Genomic DNA, 19,974 nt, shown 5'->3' with positions numbered 1-19,974 from the left:
ACTCTATTGACGCTTGTTTGTTTTCTCTAGCTATTGTGCTGAAATATTTAATTACAATAGAAAGCATAGTAAGAAGCAGCTCTGTGTATATTTTAACTGACTTCTCTCCCCAATGATTAAAAACTTCAGGAATCAAAGGAGTGTCCTCTGGTGGGGATGGGAACATAGGGTAGGTGGGCAGAGGCACACGATAGCTAGAGGTGTAGGGCGCAAATCCACACACAACTCAGTAGCTCAGGGGTGGGAAAGTGTTAGCATCCCTGGCTTTGATGCAGCTGGGGAGGAAAGCGGTTGAAATGCCTCCATCGCATGCTGATGCTTCACTTCATTTGTTGTCCTTCTTGCTCCCATCCACCTCCCATCCTCACACCCCCGCCCCACTTCCCATGACAGCATCTGCAAGATGGGTCTCCTCTCCCCGCATACCGGCAGGCCCTCTGGACCCCTGTGCTAGATGTTTTGTGAAAACCAGCAGTCCCACTTTCATGCATGTGCCTGTGTAGTACCTGAAGGTCCCTCATGTCATTTACCCTGCCCCTGGCTTTTAGAGACCATAGTCTTAAGGATGGTCTTTCCTAGAGCCTTGGTGGTTTCCTGATCTCTTGGCTTCCAGCTCTGAGGTGCCTGAGAACTAAGGTCATGTGCACTAAGCTTTGGGAGAATCCTCAGGTTGTCTGACTTACAGCTCCGTTGAGGGGAACAGGGGTTGTGGTATCATGGTGCACCTACTAATTGTGTATTTTGTGTCCCAGTATTTGGGCTAAATACTCTAATGGAGATTGTTACTGAAGCCGGCCCCGGGAGTGGTGAAGGTGGGTCTTACCCGTGAGCTGTGCATGATCTTTTTTTCCTAGCATCTTCCGTGCCTGCCTGAGGGCCGTCCTCCTCATGGGGCAAGCAGTATCCCATGAGTGACCTGCCTTGCCCCGTCCCCTGTGACGCCCGTGCTTGCCCACGGGCGTGCTGCTGGTGCATGTGGCGTGGCCTGAGTCTCCATCCCCACCTCTTCCACGTTGCCATGGCTGGTTTCTACCTATGTGTGGTGCCCCAGGGCCACCCTCACCCAGCCCTTCCGGGGAATGGGTGTGGACCGTGGCTCCCCAGGGCGGTGCTGACACAGGCTACTCTCATTCCTACCTTCCTGGCTATAGGAAACAGGAGGGCCTTAGTGGACCAGAAGTCGTCTGTTATTAAACACAGCCCAACAGTGAAAAGAGAGCCTCCATCACCTCAGGGTCGATCCAGCAATTCTAGGTAATAAATGGCTGAGCTATTTCGGAAGTTCTATGCTAGAGGTCGTGATTCGTGTACCACTTTAGGGATGCTCAGGAGTGGGAGAGCACCTCTCAGTTGGGTAGATGAAATCAGTTCTTGCGCGCACTGCCTATGTGATGGTAGTAGCCCACGCCAGTGAGGAGAATGAAACCACAGTGCTGGGTATGCGGGGTGGGGGTGCAGGGGGTGCGGGGGACTTGGACGCCTGGAGACGTGGCTTTGTGCTTTGCCCCTGGAGGCAAGCATCTAGTCTGGTGAAGTGGGGGGAATGCTGTGCACAGAAGCTGATGACCACAGAAGTGGTGTGTGGACCCCATAGTGAGAACCAGCAGTTCCTGAAGGAGGTGGTCCACAGCGTGCTGGATGGCCAGGGCGTTGGCTGGCTCAACATGAAAAAGGTGCGTCGGCTACTGGAGAGCGAGCAACTGCGAGTCTTTGTCCTGAGCAAGCTGAACCGCACAGTGCAGTCAGAGGATGATGCCCGGCAGGATGCCATCCCCGACGTGGTCAGTGTCTGGGGTGGGGAGCTGGAATCAGCTGGAAGCGGGACCTGGACACCAAAGGCAGTTTTGCCAACTCTCACCCCTGGCTTGTTGCAGGAGATCAGTCGAAAGGTGTACAAGGGAATGTTAGACCTGCTCAAGTGCACGGTACTCAGCCTGGAGCAGTCCTATGCCCACGCAGGTCTGGGTGGCATGGCCAGCATCTTTGGGCTTCTGGAGATTGCCCAGACCCACTACTATAGTAAAGGTAGGATCACACTGGCTGGGCCAGCACCGTCCACAGCTCTCGCACTGAGCTCCAAGGAAAGGGAACTTGTTCTTTTTACAAGTTTCCCAGGGCCGGGCTGCTTCCCATCAGACTTCAGGATTTTATTTTTTAATGCACGTTTGTCTGTACTGGGTATTTTTCTGTCATGAAAAAGATGTCCACTTTTCTTTCCTTGCACTTCTTCCATTCTCCATCCTCCTGCAGCCTTGTTTCTCCTGACTCACTCCCATAGCTCGATTTCCACCTACTGTCTCTTTTGACCTCTTCCTCTATTCGATCTTTTCCTAGAACCAGACAAGCGGAAGAGAAGCCCAACAGAGAGTGTACATACCCCAGTTGGCAAGGATCCTGGCCTGGCTGGGCGGGGGGCCCCAAAGGCTACGGCACAGCTGAGAGTTCCCCAGCTGGGACCTCGGGCGCCAAGTGCTGCAGGAAAGGGTCCTAAAGAACTAGACACCAGAAGTTTAAAGGAAGAGAACTTCGTAGCATCTGTTGGTATGTATCACTGTGTTTGGTGTGGTGGAGAGAGGGTTCTGGCTTCTTAAATACCTCTCCCTCCTTTCAATTCATCCAGAATCCTGTCTTTCTTTTCCCTCATGCTTTGCTTTCTAGAGAGGGAGATAGGTCTGCATCCATTTCTGATGGTATATCTTTGTACTTCTTTATCCCTTATGCTTCCTTTTTAGGCATCCCCACGTACATCTTAGAGGAAGAAGGGAAGTTTTGCTTAGAAGGCTCGGTGAGGTTTAGTGCAGGGAGTCTGAGCTCTATTCCTGGTCCCTCTTTTTATTTACATCTGAATTTCTTCACACAGTGGAGAGCCATGTGAGCTCCTGGAAGCTGTAAGAAAGTTTATAGATACATCTTTGGTCTATAAAATTATGATCATCTGGGCCGGTTTACCCCCATCCAACCATGACACTACCCTCAAATTTGCTTCTCTGGGGGCTGTCCAGCAACCTCATTTCCCTGGGCTCTAGGCCTCAAGGTATAGATTTCTGAATCAGCTTTTCTTTAAACCTTTCCTTACTGGACTTGATTAAGAGCTTGTTTACATTGAGTGTTTTCTCCGTTCCCCCTAAGGCAGTGCCTTAGTGAGCTCTCTGCGTGGCACCTCCACTTGACCCCCTCTGTACTTGACCTTGGGTTATCTAGGTTGTGTCTTTCTTTGTCTGGTTCTGTTTCCGTGGGCATTATGCTTCTAATGGATGCTTCTTTGCCACACCATTAGCATTTGTCTCGTGCTCCCATAAATGGAGATGAGGCATCAGTTTCCTTCGTTGGGGAGCTCCCCTTCTCTAGCCAGCAGAACAGTGTCCTAGAGGTGGTCAACCCTGCCTTTCTCCTGCATGATGTGCTGTTCTAGAAAGAGTACCCACCCGCAAGTCTGAAGGCCTGGAGTTTTAGTCCCGTATCTGCTTCCAGCTAGGAATGAGTGTTTGGGCAAAGCACTTCGTCTCTCAGGGTCTCTATCTCCTCATCTGGGAAATGAGGAGATCGGATTAAGTAGATACTCAAGTTCTTCCAGGAAAAGAATGCTATCATCGGTATTCTCTCTTCTTTACCCCAACAAATATGCTATTCTTGACCATTTCGTGTTCTCTGTCACCTTTACCGGAAGCATTTTTCCTGATGACTGGCTAAGAATGGGTCACTTGGCAGGGAAGACACTGATTTTGTGGGTGAATTGGATTTTTTGGTAGTGGCAAGGAGGGATGCTAACTGCCTGCATGAGTGGTCTCTGTCCAGTCCAGCAAATCAAACAGAATGGTGCTCACGCTTCCGAACCCCTTTGGCTGCTTGAGGTGATCATCTGTCTTGTCTGGAATCTTTGAAAATTATTGTTGCCCAGCTCATTTTGCAGAGAGAGCATGGCGTGGTGGAAGTTTAAACTAGTCCGAAGTTACATGATCTCGAGCAGAGTGCTCCAGCCTTGTTAGGATCAGTTTCCTCAGGCCAAAATGGAGGAGCTTGAGCGAAGGCAGCTCCATCTCTAATGTTCTGCAGGGTTTTTACTATCCCTTTCAGGTTCGGGTTAGGAATTTAGGGTCTTTAGTCCATGAGTGGGGGAGGGGGTGCTTTAGATCTCTTGATTTTTAACCCCCCAAAATGAAGATCTCTTTATATCTTGATTTGTAATCCTGTGCCTGAGACTGAATCGGCTTGGGTGGGTGGGTTTCCATTCTGTCTGACCAGCCTCTGACTCTGTCTGTCTTTCTCTCCTGCTTACATTGCATCTGGGGTAGAATTGTGGAACAAGCACCAGGAAGTGAAAAAGCAAAAAGCTTTGGAAAAACAGAGTAAGGAACAAATGCCCCTTCCTGTTCCCAAATCTCCCATACCTGCCAACTCCCCAGGCCCAGTTGGGGCAGGCTCCCTTTGTCAGCCCCACACCAAATTTGCTCTTGGGGGGTATTTGGAATAAAAGCAGGTAGGTGGTGTGTGATTCACAGGTATGTGACTTGTAGGCTGCTTCTTTCCCCCTCTCCTCCTAGCAATCAGGCTGTAATCAGGGCGTCTACTGAGTAAAGTCCCTTAGAACGTGGTTCTCTATTGCTCCAGAGTTGGTGGGGAGAATGTTTGTCTATTTCAGTGCCCCTCATTGGCTGGTATCTCCCTCACCCATTAGAAGGCCTGTGGGCACAGTTGGCAGAGATGGTTGCTGTCCCTCCGTGTTGAGTCTGTAGCTTCCCAGCTCTCTCTGGTGGCTTGCCTAGGCACGCTTTCTTGCTTTCTGTCATTCTGTCCTTCTGCCATACCATTGTGGGTGGGTGGGGAAAAAACGAGGGTGGTTTTTATCTCAAATGTAGAAAGGTGTAGGGGTGGGGTAGTTAGTGTCCACAGAAACAGCTGGCGTTTCTGTATCTCGTTGGGCCTGTCCTTTTCTAGCCCCTTTAGACACATTTGTTGGGGAAGCACTGAGTGACCTGGGGACCCTCAATTGGTTTCACACTCCAGGGAAGCTCCGACTCTGAGTATACGGGAATGTGGTGTAGACATTTGTTTGTGGAACTTTCTGTCTTAGAATGATTTGCTGAGAATTTTCTCAGGTTGTGAAAGAAGGCTGTAGAACCCCTTGAGACCAGGTTTATTTGTCCTATTTTGGGTCTTAAGGCCTGTGGGGACTTCTTCTGGTGGGGCCTGATGTGGAGGCAGTACCTGGAAAGGTGGCTGGGGCTTGCTGAGGTCTGGGACCTGGCTGTGTGCTGTCCCACTCCCTTCACCAGCCTGCCCCTGGCCTTTGTGTATGGAGTGACAGAGGTTTTCCCCTACCCAGGGCCTGAAGTAATCAAACCTGTCTTTGACCTCCGTGAGACAGACGAGAAAAAATCCCAGATCAGCGCAGACAGTGGCGTGAGCCTGACATCTGGTTCCCAGGTTTGTGACAACCTTGTTGTGAATTACAACGTCAAAACAACATGCATGCCCAGTGATGGGAGAATGATGAAATAAGTGTCATATATCTACATAATACGATACTAGTATCTACTGAAGACTGTGTTTTCAAAAATTTAGTGATACGGGAAAATGTTTTACAAAGCTACATGCAGTATAATTCCCATTTTATTTTTAAAATGTATATGGAAAAGACTGAAAGGAAGTATACTAAAACCTTAACAGTGATTAACGTTAGTGGTAGGTTTATGGCTTATTTTTGTTTCTGTATTCTTTCATGTATTTTCTATCGTGAGCATGTATTCCTTTAATGTTTATTATTTTTTGTCATGCAAGTCATGTATATTTTATATCCCGGAAAAAAATAATCTTCTTATGACCTGTTTAGGGATGATAATAGTAGGTTGGAGTTGAGAAGAAGGAAGAAGATACAGTATTTCTTAGGGAAATGAGAGTAGATGGGACACCTCCTCTAATGTGTCTGAGTCCCCATGTCGTTTCAGAGGACTGATGCAGACTCTGTCATTGGTGTGAGTCCAGCTGTTATGATCCGAAGCTCAAGTCAGGACTCTGAAGTTAGCACCGTGGTAGGGGAACACCACACTGGCATCTTGGGGGGTGGGGGTGTGAGTGCCCCTTTGGAAAAGGGGGCTGCTTTCTCCTTTGGAGGCTCTTAGTCTCATGTCAGCTTGGTTCTCATGGTGGAGATGCTCACCTGGCATAGGTCTGTGTGCGTGGGATCAGACCCTGAGATTTCACCCAGGGTTTCTCAACTTGTAAAGAAGGTACTTCCAGAGGCTACCTGACACACCTTTGATGTTCAGTGCCTTTTTTTTTTTTTTAAATGGCAGTAGAGAGCTCTAACAGCTGGGCATTTCTGGGAACCCTTCGCTTGGGACTATCCCTTACTACCTTCTTTCCTTGCCAGGTGAGTAATAGCTCTGGAGAGACCCTTGGAGCAGACAGTGACCTGAGCAGCAACGCAGGTGATGGGCCAGGCGGTGAGGGCAGCGCCCACTTGGCAAGCTCTCGGGGCACCTTGTCCGATAGTGAGATTGAGACCAACTCTGCTACCAGCACCATCTTTGTAAGTTTGGTTTACTAACAAAAGGAGATCATTTCTCTCATGAGAGGGGAGTGGGTTAGAAAAGAATGAAACGTTAGGGGCAACTAGAAGGAAAAGAAGTAAGGAGTGGATTATCCCCATATATTTGGCTTCAAAGAAAATGTTTTCTAAGGCTTTTTTTAGAGTTATTTTACTCCATGATCTGGGGCTTTTAGGGCCCTCTCCTGAATCACTGATGAGTCGGGCTCCCCGCCCAGTCAGATCAGGACTTCAAATCCTGTGTAGCAGTCATCCCCGTATTTACAGTAGACAAGGTGATAGGAGTCCTTGTGGCAATGCCAGGACAACAGCGACTCTCCTTTCATGTCAGTCTGCCTCTTGCTGGGGGATAGTTTGGTTTTATTCCGGCCACTTCCAGTGCTATATTTATATAGTACTTTTTTTTTTGTTTTATAGACATTTGTTTGACAGAGGGAGAGAGAGAGAGAGAGCACAAGCAGAGGGAGAGGGAGAAGCAGACTCCCCTCTGAGCTGGGAGCTGGACGTGGGGCTCCATCCGAGGACCCTGGGATCATGACCTGAGCCGAAGGCAGACGCTTAACCGACTGAGCCACCCAGGCGCCCCTATTTATATAGCACTTTAAAATAGCATTTTACTGGGGCACCTGGGTGGCTCAGTCGTTAGGCATCTGCCTTCAGCTCAGGTCATGGTCCCAGGGTCCTGGGATCGAGCCCTGTATTGGGCTCCCTGCTCAGCGGGAAGCCTGCTTCTCCCACTCCCCCTGCTTGTGTTCCCTTTCTCACTGTTTCTCTCTCTGTCAAATAAATAAATAAAATCTTAAAAAAAAAAAAAAGCCAGGGGCGCCTAGGTGGCTCAGTTGGTTAAGCAACTGCCTTCGGCTCAGGTCATGATCCTGGAGTTCCAGGATCGAGTCCTGCATCGGGCTCCCTTCTCAGCGGGGAGTCTGCTTCTCCCTCTGACCCTCCCCCCTCTCATGCTCTCTCTTTCTATCTCATTCTCTCTCTCAAGTAAATAAATAAAAAAAAAATCTTTAAAAAAAAAAGCCAGTGATCAGTTGGGATTAAAGTAATTCTGTTTAGTCCTTGCCTTTAGACACACTGCGTTTTGGTGTATACATGCCTCTTTAGGCAGCATTAAGCACTCTGATACACTTGTCACTTTATTAGAGTTGAGAATCAATATTATTTTTTTAAAAGATTTTATTTATTTATTTGACGGAGAGAGAGAGACACAGTGAGAAAGGGAACACAACAGGGGGAGCGGGAGAGGGAGAAGAAGGCTTCTTGAGGAGCAGGGAGCCCGATGCGGGGCTCGATCCCAGGACCCCGGGATCATGACCTGAGCTGAAGGCAGATGCTTAATGACTGAGCCACCCAGGCGCCCCAAGAATCAGTATTCTTTTTATTTTAAAGATTTATTTATTTATTTGAGAGAGCAAGAATGAGAGAGAGAGTACATGAGAGGGGGGAGGGTCAGAGGGAGAAGCAGTCTCCTTTGCTGAGCAGGGAGCCTGATGTGGGACTCGATCCCGGTACTCCGGGATCATGACCTGAGCCGAAGGAAGTCGCTTAACCAACGGAGCCACCCAGGCGCCCAATCAGTATTCTTTTTTAAATAATTTTTTTAAAGATTTTATTTGAGCGAGGGAAAGTGAGTGAGAGAGAGCACAAGCAGGGGGAGGGAGAAGCAGACTCCCTGCTGAGCAGAGAGCCCCATGCAGGGCTTGATCCCAGGACCTGGAGACCATGACCTGAGCCAAAGGCAGACGCTTAACTGAGTAAGCCACCCAGGCGCCCTGAGAATGGATATTCCTTATAGGAGCTTATAAGTCCTTATCTTTGGTTTGTGGGGAGAATGGAAGATGAAATTTAAAGTATTTAACACTGGTGATCATTCCCACCCTCAGGGCTTTCTGTGTATGTTTCTAATAGAGCAAATGACATCCCTGAGCAAAGGTAGAGCATGGGATTGAGGGTCAGCAAAGCCATTTGAGTTAATGGACCTTAACTCTCCTTGAGTCTAAATAGACCGTTTTATTGAGAGTATTTTAAATCCTTCTAGCATGCCTCCATTCTGGATGTTAAGATAGACATTATGGGATAGCAGTCTTGCAAGAAGCCATTCAGCTGTATGCTGCCTTTCCTGGCACCTTCCTGGGACAAATTCTTACTTGTTCTGTGCTGGTGGGCAAGGGCTGTTTTTGTACAGTTGAGTTGCTGAGAGCAATTACCTAAATTTCTTGGCTCAAAAAAAAGGCTGTTTTAGCAAGAAATGAGTTCTATGAAGTCAGTATGGTCCACTGAACAAAGAACTAGGCTGTGAACCTGGAGAGTGGCGTGTAGACACACTAATTAGGTGTTGCCTAATAACTTTTGATCGATCGCTTCTCCGCTTAGGCTGTCGCATGAGTTGTGAAATGGGCATGAAATTTGCCTCTTACCCACTTGAAATCTTTTTTGAATGAATAGAAAGTCTAATATTGCAGAAATAGCAGGTAAAGTTAGTGATTTTTCTAAGGGCCAGATATTTCTAAGAGATGGTAGGAAAAAGGAAATTAACATTTATCCAATACTAACCATGTGCCAGGCATTGTTAAGTGCTTTGTATGTATTTTCTAATTTAATTCCCATAATGGTCCTAAGAGGTAGATATTATATAACCTTCCTTTTACAGGTGAGGAAAACGAGACTCAGAGAAGCTAAGTTTTATGCCTCAGGTCACACAGCTAGTAAGAGACAGGGATCTGAACCTTGGTCAGTCTGACTTCAAAACCAGTGTTTTTTTCTGTTGCATCATGCTGCTACAGAGGATTTGCCTCTTATTTATTTATTTTTAAGAACAAAGAGTCTTACAGAGACTAAAGGGTAAAGATAAGCAGAATGAAAACTCAATTGCATGTTTTAGGAGGCAGTAACAGAAAGCAGCATTATCAGATTGACTTCTGGTCAAATCCTTGAGGCAAGCACAGTAGCAAAAGCAGGACTGCTAGAGTACATGTTACTAACGGAGAGTGGTGGGCGTGTGGGCCTCTTAATGCGCTGCGCGGCTTACTTTGCCCTGTACCTTGGTCAGCTGACCTATCACCTCGTTGTAGGGGAAAGCCCATAACTTGAAGCCAAGTGTCAAGGAGAAGCTGGTGGGCAGCCCAGTTCGCTCGTCTGAAGATGTAAGCCAGCGAGTCTATCTCTACGAGGGACTCTTAGGTGAGACACTGACTGGGAAGGCCTCTTGCACTGGAGGAAAGCTGGACTCAGACGGGGAAGAGGGTGGCACTGAACGGGTAGCTGCTCAGCTCTGTGCTGATCTCAGTGCTGATGTTAGAGGGCGTGTTTATATCTGAAGAATGTGACTTACTGGGTCTGGAAAAAGCCGTAGGTGAGCACTAGAAGAGACTGGATTTTGGTATTAATCAACAGCCTCTGTCTTTCTGTCTGTCTGTCTTTCCTTTCTTGCTACCATGGTCCTTCCTGCTCACAAATGGGCAGGAAGGGACAAAGGATCGATGTGGGACCAGTTAGAGGACGCGGCTATGGAGACCTTTTCTATAAGTAACCACCTTTCTTTGTGTGCTGTGTTCCTCCCTCCTCCTCGGGAGGGGCTGGGTCTCGCTTGGAGGAGCTGGGGCTGGTGGCAGGAATGTTAGTTCTGGGGTGGAGAGGCTCACGTTTGCTTTGTCCTAGATTTTGTCCCTTTTATCTAGAGTTTACTCTTTACTTTGGTTTGGCAGCTATGTTCTTTATATGTTAAATAAGCCCCTAGAAAAATTCCGTTCTGTGCAGGCAAAGAACGTTCTACTTTATGGGACCAAATGCAGTTCTGGGAAGATGCGTTCTTAGATGCTGTGATGTTGGAGAGAGAAGGAATGGGTATGGACCAGGGTCCCCAGGAAATGATCGACAGGTATAAGACTTAGTAAACACTTGGAAAATGCAAATTCAGCCTCTTCCAAGTTAGTTCTGTGATCTCCCACCTGAGGGCTGACTTGTCGCTGGTCTCCTGCTTAGGTACCTGTCCCTGGGAGAACATGACCGGAAGCGCCTGGAGGATGATGAAGATCGTTTGCTGGCCACGCTTTTGCATAACCTCATCTCCTACATGCTATTGATGAAGGTAATGTCGATTTCGCTTGTGCCTAGCTACTGCTGATGCCGGAAGGGCAAGGCTTCTTCCTGTGACCTAAATTCTGGGGCACTTGGGAAGCTGTCAGAGCATCTTACTAGGGCTCTCTTCCTGATTGAAAGTGTGAGGTCCCTCTGCAGCTTACACATGACCCATTTGTCTGAAGCTGCAAAGGAATGTTGTAAAGATGATTGGTGATTCCATACCACTTGTTTATTTTGAATTTTATTTTGTTTTTATTTAAAAAAATTTAGGGGTGGACACCTGAGTGGCTCAGTTGGTTAAGCATCTGCCTTCGGCTCAGGTCATGATCCCAGAGTCGGGATCAAGCCTTGCATCGGGCTCCCTGCTCGGCAGGGAGCCTGCTTCTCCCTCTGTCCCTCACCTTGCTTGTGCTCTCTCTCTCGCTCTCAAATAAATAAATAAAATATATTTTTAAATAAATAAAAAATTTTAAAAATATTTTTAAGTAATCTCTATGCCCAGCATGGTGCTCAAACTCACAATCCCAAGATTAAGAGTTGCACACTTGGGGCACCTGGGTGACACAGTTGGTTAAGCATCTGACTCTTGGTTTCGGCTCAGGTCATGATCTCAGGGTCATGGGATTGAGTCCCGCATCACACTCCCCGCTCAGTGGGAAGTCTGCTTCTCCCTTTCTCTCTCCCTCTGCCCCACCTCGTGCACATGCATGCTCTCTCAAAAATAAATGAATAAATCTTTAAAATAAATAAATGATCTTTTTGAAAAAGGAGTTGCATACTCTACCAAGTTTTGAATTTTATTTTTATTTATTTTTAAAGATTTTATTTATTTATATGAGTGGAGGGGGACAGAGCATGAACAGGGGCAGAGGGAGAGGGAGAAGCAGACTCCCCGTCGAGCAGGGAGCCTGACATGGGGCTCGATCCCAGGACCCTGAGATCATGACCTGAGCTGAAGGCAGACACTTATCCGACTGAGCCACCCAGGCGCCCCTATTTTGAATTTTTAAATGGGCTTCCTTTGCTAAGTAGTTTTAGGATGCCAGTAGAACTCCCTACAGAATACAATGAATTTAAAAAAAATTTTAAGTAATAGTTTCTAAAACCTTAGGAAGGATAGTCAGAGTTCAGTTTTCAGCACTAGCCCTTTATCATATAGAATTTTCCATAGATGTAAAAAGAGCTACTCATTAAAAAATTAATAGTAGGTTCTAGGTTGACTCGGTTGTACTTGGTTGTTAAGAAGAGTCCTGCTTTGAAAGGGCAACATAAGCTTGGGGTCGATGCCTAGAAGAGAGTTATTTTGAGAGAGAGCCCTTGGGTTTCTTCTCCTCCCCTTCTCTTAGCCTCTCAAAATATGAAGGGATTAGTTGATCAGATGCAACCTGACAGGCTGACTTAGTTTGTTTCATTTTCTGTTGTAAGGTTCACTCCTCTCTGTTGAACTCCAGGGGTCCCAGTGAACTCTGGTTGGGAAGGGTGGTGATCCTGAACCCCGGGAAGGTGTCTGTGCTACAGCCGAGCCAGAATGTCACGACTCTGAGGCCTCATTTCTGAACTATACTCTGAGGAGCCCCTGGGGTTCTTAGGGCCCTTCAGGGGTGAAGTTACGGTATTGGTTGGGGATAGGGAGGAAGTGTCTCCTTGAACCCCAGTCCATTTGAACCAGACCTGCTTTAGAGCTACTTTTCTATAGAAGCCACCCAGAGACAGCCAGGTTTTTCCTTCCCAGCCTGTTGGCAGAATAGACAGTTGAATGTTTTCTCTCAGATTCAGTGTGTGGACTCCAAATGGTCTCAAATGGTAGGAAACTTGCTTGTACATTCCCTCTACGTCATTTGCAAGGAGAGCAGATCCCTCGTTAAGATCTCGCTTTGGCTTTCCAGGTAAATAAGAATGACATCCGGAAGAAGGTGAGGCGCCTAATGGGAAAGTCCCATATTGGGCTTGTGTACAGCCAGCAAATCAATGAAGTGCTTGATCAGCTGGCAAACCTGGTAAGCATGTCTGCGCCGTCCGCTAGGCTCCCCTCCCACTGCACTTGTCGCCTCCCAGGCTGGGGCCTTGTCACCTAATGCAGAGGCTTCCCCACGGGTCATTTCTTGGCCTGTATACTTTCAAGACCCCAGTTTTGAAAATAGGGCTTTGGGCCTAGGTAATGGTTTAGTCCTTCTGTTCTGGGATAGGATTCTCTGTACTAAAACCATCCTGATGCAGCCATTTCAGCATGTGGTCTGTGGACTCCTAAGGATCCACGAGCTGAAACCTATTTTCATAATAGTACTAAAATGCTTGCCTTTTTTAACTGGTGGTACAAAAGCAGTGATGGATAAAACTGCTGGTTACGTTCACACAGTGAAGGCAGTGGTGCTAAACCATGCTAGGAGCCATGCAGTGCTCTCTCAGTTTAAAAAAAAAGAGAAAGAAAAATAGTTGCACTTATGAATGTTCTTGATGAAAGCATTAAAATCATTAATTTTACTAAATCTGATCATTGATTATACATCTTTTTAATATTTAATGTAACAAAATGAGAAATATACAGGAAGTATTTGTGCTACAAACCAAAATATGATTGTTTCAAGGAAAACCAGTTTGTGACAATTTGAGTTGCAAGGTAAACTGTCAGTTTTGTTCATGGGACATCATTTTTACTTGGAAGAATGACTAACTGTGGTCATTCAGAGTTGGGTATTTATTTGGCAGACTTTTAAGCATGAAGCTTCCTGATATTTAAAGGCTTTTGTAATGAGATTGATGATATTAATCAATGTGATTTTTTTTATATTCTCTAATGAAATGTGTCAATATTTGGAAGAGCTGCATTACCCCTTAAACCAGTATTTTCCAAAAGACCATTGGGTGGTGTTAGAAATTCAAGTATAAGTAAAGATCCACTCAAAATGCAAGGCAGACAAACGGATTTCATGTAACAAAGTACAAAATGTTCATTTTGATGGGTTTTCAGATTTCATATTGCAACTATCAGAAACTGTTACTTCTCAAGTTTTGGTATAATTACCAAAGAAAAATATGCATATTTATCTGGAAAATCTATTAAAATATTCCTCTTTCTAAATACATATCTGTGAGACCAGATTTTCTTTATATACCTCCCAAAGCAGCATAACACAATGGATGGAATGCAGAAGCAGATAGGAGAATCCAGCTATTTTTTAAAGACAAACATGTGAAAAATGTAAAACAGTGCCAGTCTTCTCTTTTTTGTTTGTTGTTTTGGGAAATATGTTATTTAAAATATTTATATTACCATGTAACGGGTATATTATTAATGACTTTAAAATGAATTCATTTTAAAACTTTTTCAGTTTTAATTTCTAATATGGTAAATATCTATAAATATACCCCACATAAACCTAAGCTCTTGGGGGTTGTGAATAATTTTTAAGAGATAGAGGAGTCCTAAGACCCTAAAGTTTGAGAACACGTCCTTTGTGGCCTGTGACCAGCAGATGGCACTGTGCTAAGTAAGCTGATAGGAATTTAATTGCTGAAGTTGGGGTGGGAGCAGAATTCTTGGCCCAGGGAGCTCTGTGAGAGAAATATATGGATGTCCCTAACAGATCTCTCTTTTCTCAGAATGGACGTGATCTTTGTATCCGGTCCAGTGGCAGCCGGCACATGAAGAAGCAGACATTTGTGGTACATGCAGGGACAGACACAAATGGAGATATCTTCTTCATGGAGGTAAATGCTAGTTCATATGTCTCAAAGGGACATTTGAGAGTCACGAGGAACTTCTAGACCTGATACCTGATTTCTCCCACTTAATCTCGTTCATCTTCATGATCCATTTATCATTAAATTGTCAGACTCTTATGCAAGTAATATAATGGATAATTCACCATCATTTGTTTTAAATAGATGTTGAGGGGCACCTGGGTGGCTCAGTCTGTTAAACGGCTGCCTTCGGCTCAGGTCATGATCCTGGGGTCTTGGGATCGAGCCCCACCTCCAGCTCCCTGCTCAGCAGAGAGCCTGCTTCTCCCTCTCCATCTTCCTGCCACTCTGCCGACTTGTGCTCTCTCTCTCTCTCTGTTAAATAAATAAATAAAATCTTTTTTAAAAGATTAAATAAATAAATAAATAGATGTTGAATACATGATGTAGTCACATTGTAAGTCAGGACAACTTAAAATGGTAGGCATTGGGAAGTCTTGCTGTCTTTTTTATCTCCTTCCTCTCAATTTCCCATTCCCCTCACCCCTTCTTCCTATAGGTAACCACTTCTGTGGTCTCCTTTGTATCTTCCAGTGGTATTTTATACAAACACAATAAAATATGAACATAAGTTCTTCTTTTTCTTTTTTCTTACAGAAAGGTAGCACATCATATCCACTGCTCTGTACCTTGCGTTTCTCATTGAACATATCCTGGAGAGCTCTATGTCAGTACAAAAAGAGGGTTCTCATTTTTCCTTTTTTTTTTTTTTAGTTGAAGAAGAGTTGAGGTACAATGTTAGATTAGTTTCAAGCGTACAGCGTAGTGATTCGACGATTCTGTACATTATGCAGTGCTCACCATGATAAGTGTGGTCACCATCTGTCACCATACATCGTTATGATGTCATTCACTGTATTTCCTCTGGCTCTCATTCTTTTTATAGCTGTCTGGCACTCCATGGTGCAGCTGTACAGCAGTTGACTTAACCAGTCAGTATCTATGTGTGCGCCTGCTGCCCCCAATACACGCACAGGCTCTGTAAGAGCTCCCAGAGGCCGTCACCCCACCGAAGGGAGAATGCATTGATGGCTTTGGCTGATAGGACTCAGACGTATCTCTTAACATATAATAACTCCCCTCCTGCTTTGCCATTTATTTCGTTGAAGAAATGTGCCCCACGGAGTATCTCACATTCTAGACTTTCTGCTGATTGCATCTCTTTGGTGTTAACATGTTTCTCCATCACTTGTATTTTTTATAAACTAGTAGTTCAACCTAGGGGTTTGATGAGTTTCAGATTCAACATTTTGGCAAGAATACTTCATGGCTGGTGCTGTATGTGGCCTGTTGCCCCATATGGTCACCTCTCTCTCTTAGAGATCAGTAGGTTGAGATGTGGGCAGCCTGATCTGTTGTTCCCTGTGAAGTTCCTCATCAGTCCTTTGAGTTTGCCTATGGGTTTTTTGTTTGTTTTTCTTTGTTTGCCATGCAGAATTTTTTTACTTTTTCTTTTTACCCTCCCTCCATCTGTTGGCAGAATCTTTTTACTTTTATGTAGTTGAATTGATTAGTCTTTTTTTTTTAATAGCTTTTGGATTTTGAGTCTTAGGTAGAAAAACCCTTCCTTATTCCAAGATTGTAAAGGAAATTGGCTATGGTTTCTTTATTGCTATATTTTTAATTCTAAAATGAATCTCTTCTACATAATTGTAGGAATCAAGTACAACTCCTATATAAAGTAGTAAAATTAAATAATTTTACAAGTATTCTGTTTTCTTTTGGTTTAGTTGAGTTTGATTTTTATATCCACAGCTTTTTGAACGAGTGGTTTATCAAACATGGGGCAGGGGTTCTGCCCTGAAGCAGAAACATGCATGTTGTTGTAGCCGAGAAGAGAGTCATTTTCATGTTACTGTGAAGTTCTAGAATTTGGCTAGGTGTCTCCTTGAGCTGAGGACTAACTTTGGACATCTGCACCACAAAGAGGTGGCAAGGTGATTCTCACCCTCTCCTTTTCCTTTTAAAGAATAAATCCAGAAGATTCCTTGAAGTATAGGACTAACTCTCACCACCACACAGGGGAGCCTCATACAAAGTTCCTGGAGTATGGGTGGATCCATCACCTTATAGATGCCTCTCCCTTAAGGTGTCAAATAAGACTGTACCTCACTCACCCCGTTAGCCACTTGGTACGCTTAGCCTGATTTAGCCTTTCTCATCCCTGCACAGCCTGCTGGCTGCAGGAGCACTGGGAGAGCGATTGCAAAGACTTTTAAAAGTCCCCTTTATTACTTTTTTTTTTTTTTAATTAAAGAAGTAGACTAGGGCGCCTGGGCGGCTCAGTCAGTTAAGTGTCTGACTCTTGATTTCGGCTCAGGTCATGATCTCAGGGTTATGAAATCGAGCCCCTAGTTGGGTTCCACACACTGGGCATGGAGCCTGCTTAAGATTCTCCCTCTCCTTCTGCCCCTGCCTGCTTGTGCATGTGCGCGCTCTCTCTCTCCCAAAAATATAATGGTAAGTTACAGAAGTAGAACAGTATATGCTGTGAAAGTTTCAAACCATATAGAAGTAAATGAAATAAAAAGTAAAAGTTTCCCTTTACTTCCTTCAATGCCATGTCTCAGAGGTACCACTGTTAAAGAGTTTGGTGTGAATTTTAAAAACGCATGTTTGTATAAATACAATTTACTTATGTGTAATTTTGTTTCAGTGTTTACAAAAGTGGTATCAAACTACAAATATTGAGATATAATTTGATTTTTAATTTATGACTGACATCTTTCCATGTCTACATGTTACCTAAATCTATCTCTGTTTTTTTCTTTTTTCTTTTTTTGTTTTGTTTTGCTTTGCTTTGTTTTTGTTAAGTAAGCTTTATACCCAACATGGGGCTCAAACTCACAACCCCAAGATCAAGAGTTACATGCTTCACCAACTGAACCAGCCACACACCCCGTCCCTGTTTTTTAAATGGATGATTAATTTTGTTTTGTTTTGTATTTTTAGCTATTAGGTGTTATATGGATGTATACCATAAGTCATTCAACTAGTTCCTCTCACTTTTTTTAAAATAATGTTTCATTGAATATACTTGAAAATACAAATGAGAATTTCTTTTTCTTTTTAAGATTTATTTTTATTTTATTTTGAGAGCAATGTGCGTGAGCATGCATTGGGGGAGGGGCAAACGGAAGGAATCTTCAAGCAGACTCCCTGCTGAGCGTGGAGCCCATCCTGGGGCTCTCTCCCACAACCCATAAGATCATGACCTGAGCCAAAACCAAGAGTTGGGCACTCAACCAACTGAGCCACCCAGGTGCCCCTCACATGAGAATTTCTATAGGCTAGATTCTTAATGTGAAATTTCTGGATCAAGCTTATATAGATTTAAAATTTGTATAGATTCTGCCAAATACCATCCCAAAGACTATACCAGTTTATTTCTCCACCAGCAGCATAGGCGAGTATGGTACATTATTACTGTCATCTCTCTAGCCTAGAAATCATATGTTCTAAATACCTATCCTGCCCCTCTCCTTTACATGGTGTTCTTAAAGGATTATGGAAAGTGGGGGTAGTAGTCTTCATTTTTCACCTGGAGAAAACTAGAGTCAGACTAGGGCTAGAATTCTAATTTCTACTCAGCTACTATATGACCTTTTAGAACCTTGTAACTCTTAGGTAGTAGATTAAACCTGGTAGTCTTGTGTATTCCTTTTTAATTCACTTATTCACTTAATATTTATGGAGCACATACGATATGCCAAGTACTTTGAGTATGTGGTTATAGCAGTGAATGAGAGACATGGTTTCTGTTGCCCTTATGGGGTTGACAAGCCATTGGGGAAGTCAGCTAATGAAACAAAGTGTCATAAAGTATGATGAATGTTATGAGAGAAGATGCTTAGGGCATAGGCAGGCAGGATGGGAATACACGGTAGAGGGTGTAGGAATTGTGGATGACCTCTCAGAAGTGACCTTTGAGCTGAAACTTGAAAGAAGTATGAATTAATGGCTGGAGCGGGGGAGGGGGAGAGTTCCAGGGGTATTTGAGGTGAAATGGATGGGACTCAGTGGTGTAGCGAGAGGGAAAACAAGGAGTCTCACATCACTCCTTCATTTCTGGCTTCGGCAGCTGGGTGAATGGTGACACCATTTACTCAACTAGGGGACTCAGAAGGAGGATCTGCCCAGGAGGAAATGCTGACTTCACATTTGGACATGATGAGATCGAGGTGCTGCCTGTGAGCCATCCAGATAGAGAGTGGTTCAGGAACTCAGGAAGATGTATGGAGAAGGATTTGAGAACCATCAGTGGGGTCATAATAATCATTGTTACATTTTTTTATATTATTATGTTGTTATAACATCTAACTCTAGGGTACTTCCTATATGCCTGGCTTTGTTCTAAGAATTCTATGCACATTGACTTATTTAATCTTCACATGAGGAAATGTAGATGCAGAGCAGCTTGTTCAAGGTGACACAGCTAAGTAATGGACAGCTGGAAACCTAACACAGTCTGATCTTAGAGGGAGAATGTTGAATAAGAAGAGAATGTGAAGGGGGCACCTGGGTGGCTCAGTGGGTTGAGCGTCTGACTCTTGATTTTGGCTCGGATCATAATCTCAGGGTCATGAGATCGAGCCCCACATCGGGCTCCACACTAGACGTGGAGCCTGCTTAAGATTCTCTCTCTCACTCTGCCCATCCCCACCCCCGCTCATGCTCACTTGCGTGCACGCACACTCTCTCAAAATTAATTAATTACAAAGGACTTACAGTATTAAGAAGAGAATGTGAAGGAGGAGTTCGCCTTTTAATTATATCACCCTGTATTATATAATATCTTTTGTGGTAAGTGTTGCCCAAGTGTCACTAATGTGATTAATTATTGAAAAGATATATGCAGAACTGCGGCTGAGCCAGTATTAGAAAATGCCTTGGTTCCATATTTTTCTCCTTGGTTAAGCCTGCTGTAATCCCTGCGTCTGCGCTCATCCACAGAGATGGTCCCTAAGGTTGGTACCTGGCGGCGGGAGACACCCTCATAAGTCTAGAGCATATGAGAGGTGATAGACGTTGCGCGAGGTGAAAATTGAAACACTGATTGCTTCCCCCTCCCTGCTCGCCGGCTCCTCTCCATGATTCCTTTTCTTTCAGCAAACCTCCCAGTGGACACTATGTCCAGCAGGTCAGTGTTTGTGTCCCCAGCGAAGGAGGATGGTGAGCGGGAGGCGGGGCAGCCGACCATGGGGTGCTCCCAGGCCCAGCTGCCCCGTGCTGCCCCGGGACAGGCCAGCACGGCCTGCAGCGATGGAGGCTGTAAGTGACAGGCCCCGCTGACGTGCTGGGTCCTCCCGCAGGTGTGCGACGACTGTGTGGTGCTGCGCAGTAACCTTGGGACGGTGCATGAGCGCTGGTGGTATGAGAAGCTCATCAACATGACCTACTGCCCCAAGACGAAGGTGTTGTGTTTGTGGCGTAGAAACGGCTCTGAGACTCAGCTCAACAAGTTCTATACCAAGAAGGTACCACGAGCTCTGTTCGGGCGGAGGGTGGGTGTTGAGGGCCAAGCGTCAAGTTTCTGGCAAGGAAGTTAAAATTCCACAGTCCATGTCAAGAGGCCCCCTTTGGCCTCCGGCTGTTGTGTG

At 45.1% G+C, this 19,974-nt stretch overlaps 1 protein-coding gene across 17 annotated transcripts in view; it reads left to right on the top strand.

Moving 5' to 3' along the window:
- MADD (MAP kinase activating death domain) overlaps positions 1 to 19,974 on the top strand; it is a 37,015-nt gene that overhangs the window by 11,107 nt on the left and 5,934 nt on the right. For 7 of the 17 annotated variants that reach the window (XM_028111314.2, XM_028111313.2, XM_028111310.2 and 4 more), the window contains exons 15-27: positions 1,152 to 1,254; positions 1,595 to 1,781; positions 1,875 to 2,025; positions 2,335 to 2,541; positions 5,324 to 5,424; positions 5,946 to 6,029; positions 6,371 to 6,529; positions 9,625 to 9,733; positions 10,310 to 10,430; positions 10,535 to 10,640; positions 12,520 to 12,630; positions 14,234 to 14,341; positions 19,687 to 19,851. In XM_028111314.2, coding sequence (XP_027967115.2) covers positions 1,152 to 1,254; positions 1,595 to 1,781; positions 1,875 to 2,025; positions 2,335 to 2,541; positions 5,324 to 5,424; positions 5,946 to 6,029; positions 6,371 to 6,529; positions 9,625 to 9,733; positions 10,310 to 10,430; positions 10,535 to 10,640; positions 12,520 to 12,630; positions 14,234 to 14,341; positions 19,687 to 19,851 — 1,712 coding nt within the window. The remainder of the gene's footprint in view (positions 1 to 1,151; positions 1,255 to 1,594; positions 1,782 to 1,874; positions 2,026 to 2,334; positions 2,542 to 5,323; positions 5,425 to 5,945; positions 6,030 to 6,370; positions 6,530 to 9,624; positions 9,734 to 10,309; positions 10,431 to 10,534; positions 10,641 to 12,519; positions 12,631 to 14,233; positions 14,342 to 19,686; positions 19,852 to 19,974) is intronic. The other 10 variants (XM_028111318.2, XM_088017914.1, XM_028111312.2 and 7 more) reach the window with 2 other exon arrangements.

Source organism: Eumetopias jubatus, unplaced genomic scaffold (genome assembly GCF_037043125.1).
Source record: "Eumetopias jubatus isolate StellerSeaLion01/CBP00866 unplaced genomic scaffold, mEumJub1_p1.0 scaffold_13, whole genome shotgun sequence".
NCBI classification, from domain to species: Eukaryota; Metazoa; Chordata; class Mammalia; order Carnivora; family Otariidae; genus Eumetopias; species Eumetopias jubatus.
This window is presented reverse-complemented; position numbering and strand designations above follow the sequence as displayed.